General features: G+C 45.9%; 2 protein-coding genes across 9 annotated transcripts in view; one reads left to right on the top strand and one right to left on the bottom strand.

Annotated features, from left to right (window-relative positions):
- The window catches only part of CPT2 (Carnitine palmitoyltransferase 2), a 26684-nt gene extending 11220 nt beyond the window's left edge, over positions 1-15464 (top strand). For 2 of the 4 annotated variants that reach the window (XM_084581567.1, XM_084581591.1), the window contains 5 exons: positions 1127-1320; positions 3260-3343; positions 3854-4023; positions 12356-12575; positions 14883-15464. In XM_084581567.1, coding sequence (XP_084437693.1) covers positions 1127-1320; positions 3260-3343; positions 3854-4023; positions 12356-12575; positions 14883-15205 — 991 coding nt within the window. In that variant the 3' untranslated portion in view covers positions 15206-15464. Of the gene's footprint in view, positions 1-1126; positions 1321-3259; positions 3344-3853; positions 4024-10951; positions 12321-12355; positions 12576-14882 lie in introns of those variants that run through there. The other 2 variants (XM_084581627.1, XM_084581659.1) reach the window with 2 other exon arrangements.
- The window catches only part of Itpr (Inositol 1,4,5,-trisphosphate receptor), a 127269-nt gene continuing 125309 nt past the window's right edge, over positions 15390-17349 (bottom strand). For all 5 annotated transcript variants that reach the window (XM_084581514.1, XM_084581338.1, XM_084581430.1 and 2 more), the window contains one exon: positions 15390-17349. In XM_084581514.1, coding sequence (XP_084437640.1) covers positions 17257-17349 — 93 coding nt within the window. In that variant the 3' untranslated portion in view covers positions 15390-17256.

Below are 17349 nucleotides of genomic sequence, written 5' to 3'. Positions count from 1 at the left end.
CTACCTTATGTCGGATCGCAACTATCACCTTCAATTTCATTGGAGGTGCATTGTGCACTTGAAGTGTGCGAGACATGTTTAAGAAGTAAATTTCTAATATCTTTATTTGTGGTGTTGCTGTAGAATAATGCAGGTCCTTCATTTTGAATTTGTGGAGTTTTAAATTTTTCCATGCTTTAACCAAAGCTGCCCTTTGCACCATTGAAATCAATCATCTTTATCATAAAATTTTAACTACAGGAAATTTAGTGACCTAACCGGAATTGATACAAATTTATTAATCATACTGCTCGCAGCAAAGTACATTTATGACATGTTTAGTGAGTGGGTGGTAACATTGTATACTGAAATTGGTTCTGAATGCATTTTTTTTGTTCCTTGCATGTGCCTGAGGCTGAGCAGGATCATCGGATGTGCCTGCTTGCATTCTATACTGACAGTGTTGAAGTTGCCATGTTGCAGAAAATCTAATGGCAGCAGCATTGGCCATGAGCGAAAAATGGCAGTGGTAAAATAAAATTCAACAACTAGTAGTTAAATATGTTTGCATTAACACCAAATTTCTGAAGGAAGTTTCTATAACTAAAGGAAAGTGATGCAGTTGAAAAAAAAAAATTGGATTAATTTGGTTGAGGGTGGGAAATGAACACAGGACCTTTGAAATGAGAGACAGGTACACTTCTCATTGGCCACTGAAAAGAAAAAAAAAAAAGTCTAATTTCACAGTTTGACATAGCAAAGAGAGATTACTGAATGCTATCTTGAAGATTGTAAGATTAATGCATTCTTACTGTAAGGGTAACATCAGCAGTCAATTAATGGTGGGACAAAGCACTAGGCAAAACGCTGTGAGTCTGCTCGCGAAAATAAAAATAATTGCTAGATCACCAATATGGCTTGGATAATTTGCATGGTGACTTTTTGGGTATTTCTCATACTTGTAAACTACATTTTGTGCCCTGGTAAAGCTTAATAGTTGGAGTGGAGGCAGCAGTGTACTGCACTCAGCAAGTAAGATTGGAAGCATTTCTAGTGTGTGAGAGAAAAGTGTGTGTGTGAAATTTGGGCCTTTTTCCCTCTATGGAGCTGAGCAAGGTAAAAAGCAGTGGGCCTTGCATTGTTACAGGTGGTTTGATAAGTCCTTTTCACTTCTTCTGACGGCAGAGGGCCACGCGGCTCTTAATTTTGAGCACTCGTGGGGTGATGGAGTAGCTGTTCTGCGCTACTTCAATGAAGTCTACACAGACAGCACTGAACGGCCTTGTGTTCACCCAGGCCAATCTGCAAACATCAACCCTGAGCCCTATATTCAACGGCTTGGTAAGTTGGCACACTTTGTGTTGTGTTCTGCAAATGTGTATATAAACTGAGTTTATGCACGCAACGACTGCACGCACTGAGATGTCACTTTTGCTGGTGATGTGCCCCGCCGCAGTGGTGCAGTGGTTAGGGGGCTCAACAGCTGTGCCAGAAATGCAAGATGAATCTCGGCAGCGGTGGTCGCTTTTTGATGGAGGCGAAAAAGCTAGGCGCCCGTGTGCTGTGCAATGTCAGTGCATGGTAAAGAACTCCAGGTGGTCAAAATTTTCAGAGTCCTCTACTATGGCATCACTCATAGCCTGAGTCACTTTGGGGCGTTAAACCTCATAAACTAAACTGTAAAGTGATGTTATTTTTTTATTATTCAAAAATTGTGGCAACAAAAGAATGCAAACTAATGTACAGAGCTAGCGCTTAAAATATGAGTCATGTCATTGCAGTCATGTCAGCAGTGCTCTTAGCACTGTTGAGAAGTAGATATTTGGCATCTACCGGGAATGTGAAATTAAGAAGTGGCTTGGCTCGGTTTGATTCCATGTGAAGCTGCATTAAAGGAGTGTAGATGCATAATTTTTTGTTGCTTTTTTTATTCCTTGTAATGATGTATAAGACATTACTGCACATGGAACACCAACGTTTTCCACTTACGAGCATTAAATAATCTTCAATTGAATTCTCACTGGTTTTGGTTTCAATATCAACAGCTAGGTGATGGCTATGATGTCAAAGTGGAGTCTAGCTCAGGTGAGCAATGGAAAAACTGTGATATAATCACTAGTTCTTGTCATGTGATTAAAGTCGTGGTGAGGTAAATTAAAGTGGTGAGGCAGCAATTTATTGCAGTTCTTGCACCCCTCACGTGACCTAAACTCCACTTTGATGTCACAGCCATCGCTCGGCTCTTGAAACTGAAGCAGGTGAGAAAAAGAATTCAGTTATAAATTATGTAGCAGTTGTAGGCAAATAGCTCATAGTGACTCATGTATAGTAATACCTTATGCATCATTACAAAGAATAAAACACGCAACCAAAAATTAATGTCTGTACAATACTCCAGATTGCCAGGCAAGCATAAGAATGGGAGACAAAGGACGTGAATATCGCCTTCCTGCTTTTTAGCCACCAGTCTTTCAATGACTAATTGCTAATTTCTATAGCAGATTTGTGCGCATTGTCTTTGTTATTTTTACACCCTAGAGCCTCGGGGAGGAATGACCGTGCTTGCATTGATATCCAGATAGATACTGCCACATTGTAATAAAATACAGTAGACTTCCTTTAAGACAAACTTGAAGGGACCAATAAACTATGTGACCTTGTTATAGATATGTCCAAATATATGTTGCATCAAATGTGGTATATATGAAAAGAGCCACTTTTGGAGTTTCGCAAGAGTTCCATGTCTCATGGCATCCGAGTGTGACTGGTCCACATAGTGAACCATGCAGACGACAGCAAAGATGGATGCCTTTATACTTTCTTCCTGGCACATACTTAAGACATCATCTTCAAATGGCTTTTTTTTTCCCTGATATTAATGCTGTGCCAGAGTCAGCTTTATAAGTTAGCAGTACATATTGGGTTGTTGCCGAATATTTGGATATTTTGAATATTCTCACACCACTTCTTGCCAGTCACATTACAGCTGATAGCAGATACATCTGGCAGCTAATTTTTCACTGTTGTGTGCATTCTTGTGGCTAAAATATGTGCCATGTTTCTTTGTTTACTGGGGCCAATATATGCAATGACCACATCAAAAACCTGTCAAAGCTCTGTCACACACCAATCAATTAGCCCCACTTCTATTGGTTGACTCTGACTGGTGGACACCAATAGGAGCAGGGATAATTTTTATAATGTGATCGAGATGTTATGCCCTCTCAATAAATACTGCTCAATAAACAAATAAATAAATCCAATCAATCAATCTACGCAGTGTGGCTCCGAAGCATGGACTGGCGTGTCATTGCGCCAGACTGCACATACGATTGCAGGGTGAGGCAGCAGCCGTGCATGGCAGGTACAATACTGTTCTGTAAGCTCACTTGTGTAGGTGGTGCACCAGCAGTCTCCAGACTGGCATGATTGCAAACTCTATTTCCTTATCTTGGGTACCAGCAATGTCATGGCAGAACCTCCATTTGAGAATACAATTTCGTGCTGTGTAACTAATTGCTAGTAAATAGCAGTAGTTGTTCATCATATATATGGAGCAGATGGGGTTGTACTATCATTTCTGGATTAACAGCAGATGCCCAGCGATGTCAAAATGCTAGTTGTGCATAAATACTGCACCTTCTATTCATTGCAAGCAGTAGGTATTGATGGGCATCCAACATTAAGCTGCGAGAAATCAAATATTGTGGCATGCGCTCAGTGTCTTGTCACCCTACGTTTTGTTCTTATGCCGGCAAAATCCTTTTTTCTGGCGTTTATTCGAGGCATTTACATCATTCTTTTTTCTTGAAGGATCGCTGAAAACAGCAGTGATGCCCTTCCTTTATTTTTATGTTTTTTTTGCAAAATGCAGATTTCCTCTTGACTGACAGTGTGAAGTCAGCAGTGCAGAAGGCCCAGCAAAACTATCAAGAGCAGACGGGCAGCCTGCAGTTGGCCGCTACAATACATAGCGGCCTCAGCAGGGACCTCATCAAGAAGAGCAAGCTGAGCCCAGATTCAGTCATGCAGCTTTCTTTTCAGGTACAGTAGGATGAGCTGAACCTTGTTTCCGAATTGATGCTTTCGGGTACCGCTCAATTGCTATTTCTATGTGAAACACAATTTTTTTTCACACAAGCAATCTATGGAAGTCTAAAGGACACAATTGGTCTTTCACTGCTTATTTTCTACAGACATGTACACAGTTGCGTGTAGAAAGTTCCTTGATAGTCGCAAATTTCGTATAATTCGTATAATAAAGCTCTATATTTATTGGAATTTATTTTAATCTTATTGGGGGGGGGGGGCTCCTGTGGCAACTGGCTAACCTAGTTGATAATGAGGGCATAGCAGAAGTTTTGTTATTCTGGCCATGCTTTTGATAACAGAGGGGGCCGGAAACAGTTATACTTGTTATGGGGGTTAATTCTCGTAAGAGAATGCGCCACGGGGGGGCTAGACGCTACAGTCGCCTTCTAGCCCCGACGTGCCAGCCCTAGCAGACAGAGCTGTGACCCCCAACCCGCGGTGCGAGAAATCGCCACTGCGGCGGGTTCGGGCCAGAGGGGACAAACACCGAGTTGCGTACTCGAACAAGAGTTTATTGCACTGCTCGAGTACACGGCAAAGGAATAGCAATTAAGAACAACCACCGTGTAGCGAGCGAACGCCGCGTACGGGGGTGAAATAACAACCACCTAATAGGGAAGCGCGTCAAGTAGGTGAGAGGAAGTGTCTGCTCACCTGACACAGCTTCTCGCTCACATCCCGTTGCGGTGCCTACGGTCAGTGTGCGATTCTCGGTGACGGCGGTGGTCTCCTCGGCAGAAATCATGAACCGCGCGCGTGCGCGCCCATTCGCCGAAGAACCCCAGCGAGTTGCTACAGTCGCGCTCCTCGACACGGAACGGGAGAGGAGGTCTCCCGGTTACGCCGGCAGGAAAGAGGGAAGCCCGCGGCAGCGTCGCCGCAGTCCCGGGAGGCGGCGGGGGGTGGCCAGCGTGCCCTCTCCTCCGCCAACCTCTCTGCCAGCGCGCGTAATCACGCGTGTTAATTACGCGCGGGCGTTATAATGGAGGAAGGGGATTGTGAATCCCCACATCCCCCCCTCCTTAAAACCGCCGTACGGCTAAAAGTAGTCACGTTCACCGAGGGATATATCGAGGGGGCCGGCTAAACGCCGTTTAACTTTTAAACACAAAGAAAACCGTTTAACCCCAAAGAAAAGTGCCAATATATAAAAAGTTGCAGACAGCTCACAGCCACGGGTGTCGGAGGGGGAGGCGAGGCCGACGACCACAGGAGACGACCTTGGAGCTGGGGGCACACGTGCGGCGGCCGCAGGTCCCGCTTCTTCACCGTCACTCGGCCAGGCTTGGAAGTGTCGATGGCTGCAGGCCTGCTACTGCATTCATCGTCGGTCAGCCAGGGCAGCCTGCCGGGGAACGGTTAGGAACTGCGTCTTCGCGTTGCGTAGCATGCTGCAGGCCCCCCTCAGCGGGTCGTCCGCTCGCTCCCGGTCGGCCTCTTTTCCCTCCGTCGTTGACGCCGCCGATGGCGAGGGCAGCGGGGCGCCAAGCTGCTCCCGCTGGTGAAGTCACGGCCGCGAGCACCGAACGGCGCCAAGGCAGGCTCTTTGCTGCAGCTTTCGTCGTGCTGGACGCAGGGGCCCGTTCCACGAACTCCGACTGGCTCGCTCCGTAGCCGACCGGAAACCGTCCGTCTTGGCCCGGTTAACGGTGACAGCAGGCTCTGGGTGCGGGAACGCCACTCCTTGGACGGCCTGCTCCTCGATGCTGCAACGGTCGTCGTGGCCTCCGCCGCCTCCCCTCCTTGCTGGCTGCAATGCTGTCTTTTCCCTAGTTACATTTTTTTTCTTTTTCAAATCTACCCCCGCTCGATCTTTTCCAAGAGAAAGCGCGTGCTTGCTCTGGAAGCAAAATGCGCTGAATATTAACAGAGCGTCCCATCTATATTCAGCACAAGAAATTACTCCCTGCGCATTGGTCAGAGTACGTCTGCTGTGGGCGCAAGTCGTAACGAGGCGCGATGCTCGAAATCCCAAGCCTTGCCTCTCGCTGCAGCTGCCTACTGGTGGGGGAGTGCGTCCTCCTCGGGCCACGCAGCGGGGCTCGGATTGCGGTGCGCTTTGTGTAAAGTCTAGCGCCGCCATCTTTGCTTGCAGCTCTGTCGCGCATCGGCGTGTGCCCAACGCAGCAACCGTGGCGCTGTTGCGAACTTATAGAGCAAGTTCTACCCATTCGACAACGTCGCCATGCACATCACTAGGCAGCGAAATGACACAACCTGAAGAAAAGTCTTGGGGCCGTTCGCATGCTCAGCGATGCACATGTGCGATATAGCTCGTCTCAGCGTGACCAACCTCGAAGGACTCAGTGTATCCTTCGCATGGGGAAAGGATTGCGCAAGGTGCTGTAGTACTGACGGCAGGGATCCAACGCGCTCACAGCAATACAAGCTGTGTAGCGCCCGCGCAGGCAGCAATACCAGCGTGCCCTTTGTGCGCCGCGGCCGCGCCGCTCGGCTCCCAGAGCCCGTCGAACACTGGTCGACAAAATAAAATAAACAGGATCCTACCGCTTTCCTAAAGCTCCCTTAAGGCTGACTAGGCTCCCCACTGCTTTGATGGAATTAAAACGGTCAGCACTTAAACTCAGAGAAGCCGGGTAGGCCGGCCCTTCTCTGAGGCTGCGAGCTATCGCGACGAACTGGCTAACGGGCGCGGCAGAAAGGATAGTAATAACACTTCTCATGCCATCAACGTGCGCGTGCAAAAATACATACGCTACAACGTTGACCGTCCTCACGTAGAGCATGGTAAGTCAAAACACTACGAGAGAATGCCCATCACACCAGCGTCCCCGCGTCACCCTGCTACAGAGCGGTGGAGTCGTGTATGACATCCTGCTCTCGCAGAAAATTACAAGATCACAGTGGCTAGCGTCAGCTCCTGATCTCTCGCAATAAGAACAGTTAAGGTGGTTTTGCTTGCTTGCCGTTGTGCAATCACCACTGCAGTATTAGAAGATACTGAAAAGTCAGTCTTGCTCACTGCCATGGCTAGTCTATGTGTCGACGTCGTACACACACAGACACTCGATTTGTCACACCTCTGGCCCCACGTTGGGCGCCAAAATATGGGGGTGTTACTCCCGCAAGAATGCGCCACGAGGGGACTAGACGCTAGAGTCGCCTTCTAGCCCCGACGTGCCAGCCCTAGCAGACAGAGCTGTGACCCCCAACCCGCGGTGCGAGAAATCGCCACTGCGGCGGGTTCGGGCCAGAGGGGACAAACACCGAGTTGCGTACTCGAACAAGAGTTTATTGCACTGCTCGAGTACACGGCAAAGGAATAGCAATTAAGAACAACCACCGTGTAGCGAGCGAACGCCGCGTACGGGGGTGAAATAACAACCACCTAATAGGGAAGCGCGTCAAGTAGGTGAGAGGAAGTGTCTGCTCACCTGACACAGCTTCTCGCTCACATCCCGTTGCGGTGCCTACGGTCAGTGTGCGATTCTCGGTGACGGCGGTGGTCTCCTCGGCAGAAATCATGAACCGCGCGCGTGCGCGCCCATTCGCCGAAGAACCCCAGCGAGTTGCTACAGTCGCGCTCCTCGACACGGAACGGGAGAGGAGGTCTCCCGGTTACGCCGGCAGGAAAGAGGGAAGCCCGCGGCAGCGTCGCCGCAGTCCCGGGAGGCGGCGGGGGGTGGCCAGCGTGCCCTCTCCTCCGCCAACCTCTCTGCCAGCGCGCGTAATCACGCGTGTTAATTACGCGCGGGCGTTATAATGGAGGAAGGGGATTGTGAATCCCCACATCGCGGGGGATGTGGGGATTCACAATCCCCTTCCTCCATTATAACGCCCGCGCGTAATTAACACGCGTGATTACGCGCGCTGGCAGAGAGGTTGGCGGAGGAGAGGGCACGCTGGCCACCCCCCGCCGCCTCCCGGGACTGCGGCGACGCTGCCGCGGGCTTCCCTCTTTCCTGCCGGCGTAACCGGGAGACCTCCTCTCCCGTTCCGTGTCGAGGAGTGCGATGTTTCATCATGAGTGCTAGTCACTGCCTATTAAAACTATCAGATTGCTGTTGGCAAATTTACATCTACATTTACATTTACATCTGTGCATTGTAACATGTATTGAAGCCACGCTCTGACAAGTGCAGCTTTCCCTCTCAATGGAGGGGATACTATACTTGGGGACAACTTTCTGTGGCAATGGAGCCAAAGCTACTGCGGCGGGGCTTTACTAACTGTGTTACTACGCCATGTAGTTCCGAGTACCTGGCCTCGGCTATGATGTCCGCACCGCGCACGACATACGCTGTCAAAAGTAGACGCGCATTGCGAACGCACGCAGAAATGGACGGAGAAAAGCGGCAGACGCATCCCACAGACAGCCATCGACACAAAAGTTGCATATTAAACTCTCGCTGTACTGGCTAGTACTGCAGTATAAGCCTGATACAATAATAAGGTCAATAGTTTCATAATAGTATAACATTCCAGAGCATCACCTGCGAAATTTCTGGAGGTACTATATTCTTGTGCAGAGCGAGCTGGTGCGTTTCGGATCCGTAGCTTCCACCACATTGCCACAGAAAATTGTCCCCGAGTATAGTAGAGCCTTGTATTCATTCAGTATTGCCCGAAATACATAGTAAAAGGCAGCTGAAGCGCAATCGTCACATTCACTTGATTCACTACCTCTTTTGCCCGAGTCACCTTGCATGATATTTCCAATCTAGTGTGAAAACGGTTTTGAGCATACTTTCACTTGCACGATATATATCTTCATCTTTAAAGTAAAAATTGCACAATAAAATAAACAGTGGTAGTGGCTCACAAGAGCAGATACATTGCATTGCTGAGTATAGCCAGACGCCCACTGGGAGCAATCATACAGTTCAGTTCTGCCAAAGTGCTTTGTACCTAGTATTTTGTAAATGTGCACAGGTTGTGGTGGTGAGAGGTTTACCACTTGCTCGATCACTGGTATTTGTCGAATTTGCAGTGAAATAAAAATAATTTAAAGCTGCATGTTATGGTCCTACATATAAAATAAAATTGCAAAAATCGACATTTTGTGACAGTGTTGAAGTATAAAATATGCAGCCAACTTTGCTTTTTTATGTGTGAATTATTGTTGACAGAGCTGGATATGTGGCATAATATACTTTGCAGTTACTAATGTTTCTAGGTTAGCTTGCATAAAAAAAAACCTGTGTTATGGAGTGAAAAGCTGTGATTTTTTTGTGTGCACAAATAGGTCCATACAAAGTGCATTAAAAGGGTTAAGCTATGCGTGGAAACCATCCTGTAACTAATTTTTATGACATTCTTCAACATTTGGTAGGTGCTCGAAACCAGGGATAGTATATGTAAATGATTGTTTCACAATTCTACTTCATTTTGTTTTTTAGTTGATTAGGCTAATAACAGAGAGTGAATGCAGGGCTTGGCGTTCCTGAAGCTCCTTGATGATTTCAAAGTAGCGACACTCTTTCCTCCTCGATTCCTCTCATGCGGCGGCTGCGAGCGCTGCGCACGACACACTTTTCCTCTTTGGCACTCACCAGCTGGCCGCAGCAGTGAGTGGAGGCGTGTGATTTTGGGCCAGGTCAGCGCACCAGTAATGTACAAACATTTTAAAATTGCAATAAAAGCATAGAGAATTCCAAAGGTAACATTTGTGGAGAGGCTGCATTCTTCTTAGAGTCGTTTGAACGGAGAATAGTGATGTAAATTAAACTTTGAGGTGAGCTCTTTACTCCCGACAATTTTTAAAGGCACATGATAAGATGTTTTGATCTACCTGATCTAGTATTGCCTGTGACTTTGTCTGGGTTTGCTTTTTAGAACTCTGCTCACTAGGGTAAAACGTCGGAAAACGACTCGGGCTGGTGCTTTAAACTTCAGTACTATTTTGCTACTGTCAAGCAATGTGTCTAAGCATAGTATATGCCACATGATCAACCATGAGTTTGGATCATTGGTTAATTATACACTATATTTACCAATTCCTGGGCCAAATTAAGTGATCTTTAGTAAATTGGAATTAAACCAAAATTTTTGCCACAACATCGAGTCATATACTGTCTGGAAACTTAGGCCAAGCGTAACGACACCGTGCTAGTTAGCGCTTTGCATTAATCGACATTAATTGATTAATTGTGTATAACACCAAACATTGGCTATCGGAGTAAATTAAACTTTGAGGTGAGCCTTTACTCTTTAAGGATGAGTGCAAATGCTCTGTATTAGTTAGTGACCCCTATAATTACCGTTAATGATATATATGTAATCAAAACCACCCTCTGCGTTATTTCATGGAGTCATATACTTTTGGAAAGCTTAGGTTGATTGCAAATGAGCTGTGCTAGTTATCGAGCCAAATTAATCAGTGTTAATTAACTGCAGTTAAAATCAAACTTTGTGCCATAGGTCAAGCTAAGGTCAAGTGTAAATGCATTATGCTTGTTAGCCAAACTAAAATATAGATCTAACAACAGAGCAAGTACTCTACTAGGCTCAACAGAGTTTAACAGATTCAAAATTTCTTTGCTTCTGCATGTTTGTGTGCAGTAGGTCTTATTTAGAGTGTGAATGCTTAAAATAAATTAGTCATGAGGGCATCATCTGTCCATAGTTCTCTTCTCAGTGCGAAAGTGACTTTTGCGCTGCAGTCTGTAAGCTGAATTAACAGTTGCAGCTCAAACTGGTCTTCTGTGAAATGTAGCTAGAACAAGCAGCGACGAATCAACTACTCAGGCAGAATGAAAAAAATCTTACCTGCAATTAAAATAGCTAGTGTGTTACAGTGCTAAGAATTATTGCTTACAAAATATTCCCCTGTTACTGCAACTTGACCATAATAGTAATTGATTTTGAAGCTTTGTAATTACAGCAAATTGATGCAATGATTCCGCATGGCTTTTTGCAGCTCAAACTGGTCTTCTGTGAAAAGCTAGAACAAGCAGCGACGAGTCAACTACTCAGGCAGAATGAAAAAAATCTTGCCTGCAATTAAAATAGCTAGTGTGTTACAGTGCTAAGAATTATTGCTTACAAAATATTCCCCTGTTACTGCAACTTGACCATAATAGTAATTGATTTTGAAGTAATTACAGCAAATTGATGCAATGATTCCGCATGGCTTTCCATCGATAGGAAAAGTTTCCCACAGAAAATGAAAAAACAGCTCTCAAAGCAAAGTTTCCTGGCCAATGCTTAGTAGTCATGGTCAAAGTGAAGCGCGTGTCATCTCATGAACATCCCCTGCATATTGCCCGTGCCCCAGAAAAAAAGCCAAACCATACTTATTACCCACTCATACGGAAAGCATGGCAAGACACATCCAAGAATTTTCAGGACCAGCATTCATTGTACTTATAGGTGACCAACGCACACCTCCAAGTACAAACTGAAAAGGCTAGTTTCCGTACAGGCCGCTATTTTGATTTTTAGTAAAACAGGCAAGGCATTCTAGCATAATCACGAAAAATGCAATTGAGAGGCTACACCTTCCCACATATCGCTGACAGCAGAAAGCAGAATATAGTGCTGTATTTATGACTGTATAAAAGTCGACAGAGTGCAAAATGACGAAGCCCCACAGAATATTCAGCGCGACGAGGACAGCCTCATTTTTATGCAACGCACAAATTACCACAGCAAATGCATCAAGGAGCGAGCAGGAAGAATAAAAAACGCAGCGCCATGTGACGCTTTAATACGAGCAGTGAGAAAGGCGCCGTACCTTGCAAACAATGCTGTTTTTTGTCGGAACAAAGTTCTTTCGACCAATGTTGTGAAGCCACTGCTTTTTGCAAGCCGTCACGCTTTCCTTGCAGTATCATGAAAACTGCATAGCCATTTTGCAGTTATACGTGCAACAGCACGGCATAGTGCTTGCAGATTGCAAAGAATGCACAGCGCAGAATATTCGCTTGCTGAGCCCAAGTGAAAAACGGCGCGAAGGAAAAAGAATAACGCAAGCAAAACGCTGGATCCACGCGAGCAACGGCTGAAAGAGCAGTGCGCAGGAAAGCAGGCGGAGAATCGCCTCTCATGGAAGGGGCACGCAAGGAGCGAGAAGGAGGTCGCGCGGCAACGGCGAAGTTCAAAGGTCGGCACAACTTTCAAATAATCAAGGGGCTTTAGGCATTCCTCCGCCCAGTGACCAAGGGACGGGAAATGTGCAAGTGAAATGTATTTGGTTTCAGAATCATTGTGCCATGCTAAGCTAATTCTGATGCCTTATGACAAAAGATGAACGACAATTATGTTTGAGAAATGCTTCTGGGCAACATTCATAGTGGACATGCTTGTGTGTGCATTCACATAGCTGGCCTACTTCCTGGCACATGGAGGCACAGCGGCGACTTACGAGTCCTGCAGCACATCTGCCTTTAAGCACGGCCGAACGGAAACAGTACGACCTGCAACGATGGCAACAAAGCAGTGTGTGGAGATGCTTAGCTCAGGCAAGAACCTGAGCGTTGCTCGGCTGCTTCTGGAGAAATGCTCTAGAGTCCACAGCCTGCTCACAAAGGAGGCTGCCATGGGTAAGGCTTGCCTCGTTATCCTTCAGCTCTTTGAGGGTGATTGAAAAACCAAGCATGAGAGGAGGCTTTCTCTTTTTTTCTTTTGTTATTGTTACTGGCCTATATGGTATGGACCCTTTGCAAAACTAGGGAAGTCAGCTTTTCTGCACAGTGAAAACCCCTCCACCATGGCAGCCAAACCTGTTTTGGGGGCAGAAATTGGCTGCAGAGCAGTGCAGGAAGCGTCTGTTGTGTCAGTAATGGTCGCGTCCATTTCTTGCACCCCTCTGCCGTGTGTTGCTGTCGTGATTAGGGGACTAAGAGCGCCACTGCCTCGCGGGTACCATTCATAACTTCCCTTCCCTCCCGCTTTTCAGTACCGAACGAACGCTGCTTACCAGATTCATGCATGAACTGAGTCTTTATACAGAAGTATACCCAAATTCTCCAACAGCGGGCCGTGTCGCCTAGGTAAACGTTTTTGCTGTGCAGGAAAGCTGACTTAAGGATGGTAGGCTGCCTAGAAGGGCAGGTGTGAAGTCGTTGCATCATTTGGCATAGTTTGTCACTGTGTGCTTTTTGTAGTTCGCTGCGTGTGCTGCTTGTTTATGCTTGCTGCGTGCTGCAAAGATGCTATCAAAGTAAAAGAAAACATCTGAGAGATGATGCTTCGTTCTCAGGGTGCAATGCTTGATATAAGCAGTGTTCGAATAAAATGTGCTTTTTGCGCATTGTTTCATTCACATACACACTTTCTGCGGTCTTCGTTGGTCTTGTGCAACTGAAATATTTCCACCTTCCTCTGAATAGTGTAGCTATTCCTCATGGTCAACACTGGAGGCAAGGATAAACAGTTGCGTGGCAAGCAGAGGTAATGATTGCCTACTGGTTGGTCAGAAGCAATTTCCATCTTTTTTTTTCTTACCATGTGTCCTTGTCCTTGCTCGTTTGTTTCCCATCTCTCCGCAGTTTATTCCTCCATCTACTACCCATCCTCCTTGTATGGATTAGTCTCTAGTTTTCTTTTATAAAGACAGTTATCGTCCTGGTAAACTCCCTCCCTCTCTATAAGAAAACCAGTATTCTCCTCACCCCTACTTTACCATTAAAATTTTACTTGTCTGAGTTGGTGGTACCCTCTCTAAGTGAGTCGTCGTTGAGGCTATTGGGTGTTTTTTACAGAGGAAGATTCTCAGGCTTTCTAAGGCATCAAAGGTAACATAATTTTAGGGGTGGGCAATACATTAGATACATTGCTGAGAAGGGGGTAGACAATATTTCAGGTGGGTGCATTCTCTCTGAACTTCATGGTATATCCGGATAGCTACAAACAGTGATGCCCCATCATTATATCGCGAGCCTTGTACACACTGGCTAATAATATTTTATCACAAAAATCAGGCTCAAAGCAAAGAAGAAAACTGATGCTTGTGGCAGAGGTCCTGCAATGCTCAGTGCTCCACAGGATGCTTACCCAACTTTTACACAGTAGCTGCTGGTAACAGCCATCCTTACATATATTCACCGTTCAGCGATATGTGACCTTTTAAGGCGAAAGCCTTTAATGGCTCATCACTGTCATCGGCAAAAGTGTCACGCTTCTGCGGCGACGCTGATACTTAAAAAATAAATTAATAAACCTCGTCTCTCACTGGGGAATCGAACCTCCATCCCTTGGATCCCCAGCCCAGCACTTTATCACTGCACCATGCCCCGGACCGTGAAACGCTCTTCATAATTTCCCTTGTCTACAGTGAGAATGATAGCGAGATAGCACGAGTGACAGATACTGCGCCTTTCCTTCCCTGTAGACGAATTATAGAACGCCTGTGAAATTTAATGCGTTCAATGAAATGCTGGTTGTGTTCAACAAGGGGCGCGCAATGTACAATCACGCCAGGTCATGACGACCCCAGGCGATTTATGCATATATGAAGCTGACCCCACCAGGCATCCGATCCAGGTGTCCGTGCAGCACCTTTCATTTCTTGCTTCCTCGAACGCCGCACCACGCAGCAAACAGAAACAGACCCAGATGTCTAGAAGGCGTTAGTACAGCAGGCATCAGCGGCATTTGAAATTGATTTACAGGATAGAAAAGGCGCAGTACCTGTCACAATTCTCCGCGTACACATGTACCATGCCATAAAAAAAAGGAAGAATGTGAAACAGTAGTCGCCCTCTTTACTCGAAGCATCATTCACTGCCACGTTCACAACAAATGCCTAGCAGAATGCGGCACTCAGGCTTTCGCCTTTCACCACTTCAGTTTGTTAGTGTATTTCACTCGAAGAAGCGACCGAGGTAAATCTTTTTGTACGAACACAGGTCAGGGCTTCGACCGTCACCTGTTTGCCCTGAAAGTCTTGGCCGAGGAAAAAGGCTGGCCATTGCCTGCTGTATATGAAGACCCATGCTTTGAAAAAGCCAATCACTTCATCCTGTCAACATCTACATTATATGGAGTGGCTTTCAGTGCTGGTGGCTTTGCTCCTGTTGTACCCGATGGTTACGGCATTGCATACGGCATGGTTGATGAACAGCTTGGGGCCGTCATCAGCGCTTACAGCCCACACAGGGATGCGAGACAATTCTGTGACTGCTTGTCTGAGGCCCTAGATCGCATTTGTGCGGCCATCAAAGGATCTTAAGGCGTTTCTTTACAACTGTTGAATGCACTCAAGGTCATTTTTTGAGATACTTCTTGAATACCAGTGCACTGCTGGGCAAGCTATCTGTAGCAGTTTGGCTGTAACTTGGTATAGAACTCTTTGTTCATATGTCCATCATATATGATGTGTACATATATAATGGTAAGCAAAGAACATGCGAGGAGACAGATCTACGTACATGTATATATTGATCCTTTGTACACTTGTAAAAGACAATAAAAAAGTATTTTCTTGATCAGTGTGCTGCAATAAATACCAATCTCTCTCATTTTCACTGACTAGTTGGAGAAAGAACATTTTAAAAATTGGAGCACTTCTTTCAGATGCATGTACTGTGAAATAAACTTGTTCGCTGCAGAGAAGGAGGAATTTAGGCTTTAAATGGCTACGGCACTGATGCACACACTTTATCTCTAAAACAAACGTGTCTTGTGACTACAAATGCACATGTTACAATTGTTGGCAAAATTTAGACGACATTGCTGGTTTTGCAAGCTGTTCACAGTGCAGCGTGCTTGAACACATTCCCACCTGTAACTGGCATCTGATCAGGTGATCGTTAAAATTAAGAAACTTGCCAGAAAAAGTGGTGCCATTGAAGGCATCTACATTATGCATGCATTTGCTCCGTAAGACAAAAACACAAGCTGTATGAACTTCCATTGCGGATCTCCTTTGCCAGTGCTCAGGCAGCACCTTCTGGACAGCAACATCATTTCTAGCATTCAGCTATAGCAGTAAGCTACGAGAAGTGATCACAAATGTGCAAGACCTTTCCATGTGGCAAAAAAATTGTGCACGAAGTTATAAGTTTGTGTGCACACATGCACCTGTGCTGCATAAAAAAGATCCAACCTACAAAATATGCCTGTGGCAAATAGTATTAGAGATGTGCATGCAATATAAAAACAATGACATAACAGTATTGAAACAGCCTTACATTTGAATCTGTAAGCATGAGCTAAAGAACAGGTTAAAAACGAAACTATGGAACAAATCGATGGAAAAAATAACACCTACATGTAGAGATTGTAGGAGTGAGGTCGAAGGCAGCCTACAGTAAACCTTCCTAAGATGAGCAAAGGTATCCAAGCAAATGAAAAGAAAAGGAAGCTAACCCATGCAAACAAAACTGGATCCCAAGTAGTTGTTCTCTTCGGATTTGCCTAGTGCAGCCATGTGACACAGAGTTTAAACAGTATTGTGGCTGCACTTTGCCAAGTGAACGATTCGTATTGCAAGGTGATGTGATGAAAAACATACTGCGAAATAGCAAACATGATCGCGTGCACTTTCGACCATCACCGGAAACAATGTGCATAATAGAATTCTGTTCAGTAACATCGCTGCCCTCCACACCTACACAATACTAGTCATCATGGCCATACAAACTGCAAAAATACTGAATTATGCAGTAATAGCAGCAAGAATCACTATTCATACCAATACATGTGTTGTGTGCAACAACACTATTTTGACAGCACATAGTAAGGCTGCAGCTAAGTATATAACAAAAATTAAAAACTTGTCCGCAGACCAGAGGAAGCAAGGCATTAGCACGTCAAAGTTGGAGGAAATTTCTCTGTTAGATCAACGTAAATAAAGAAAGTCGCATTGCACTGGTGGAAACTGGATCATTCTACTTCATAGCAGGTACCAGTGTCGACACAAGATGAGGGAGCCATTGTTTCTACCAGGATGGTGATGAGAGGGAGGGACAGGGAATGACAGTTGAAAGACAAGAGAGAGCCCACATGTTTTGTGTGCACACAAGAAGGTGCAAGATAAAAGCGAGTGGCCCCTTTCCTTCACAAACGCTCCGTGTAGTTAAGAGAGTAGAGCACCCTTGTGGCCCTTGCAAAATGCCGCAGTCACACTGACGGAAGACGCATGGTCCATTTTGCTCTGCCAGTCCCGTTATCACCACCAGGGCAGTGATGTAGCAAGCACGCCTTGGGTAGTAAGCCCAGCCAGACTCGCTCAGTGGTGACCTTCTGTGTGTTCTTTCACATAAATCATGCGAAAGAATGTCAATGCATGCTCAAGCTGGCTGCAGCCAGTGGCACTGAGTTCGGGTGAGCCAGGAGTCCCAAGCGCTGCTTGTGCTTTCGCTGCTCTGTCAT

This window comes from Amblyomma maculatum, chromosome 1 (assembly GCF_055883805.1).
Source record: "Amblyomma maculatum isolate TAMU_Amacu chromosome 1, ASM5588380v1, whole genome shotgun sequence".
Taxonomy (NCBI): Eukaryota; Metazoa; Arthropoda; class Arachnida; order Ixodida; family Ixodidae; genus Amblyomma; species Amblyomma maculatum.
This window is presented reverse-complemented; position numbering and strand designations above follow the sequence as displayed.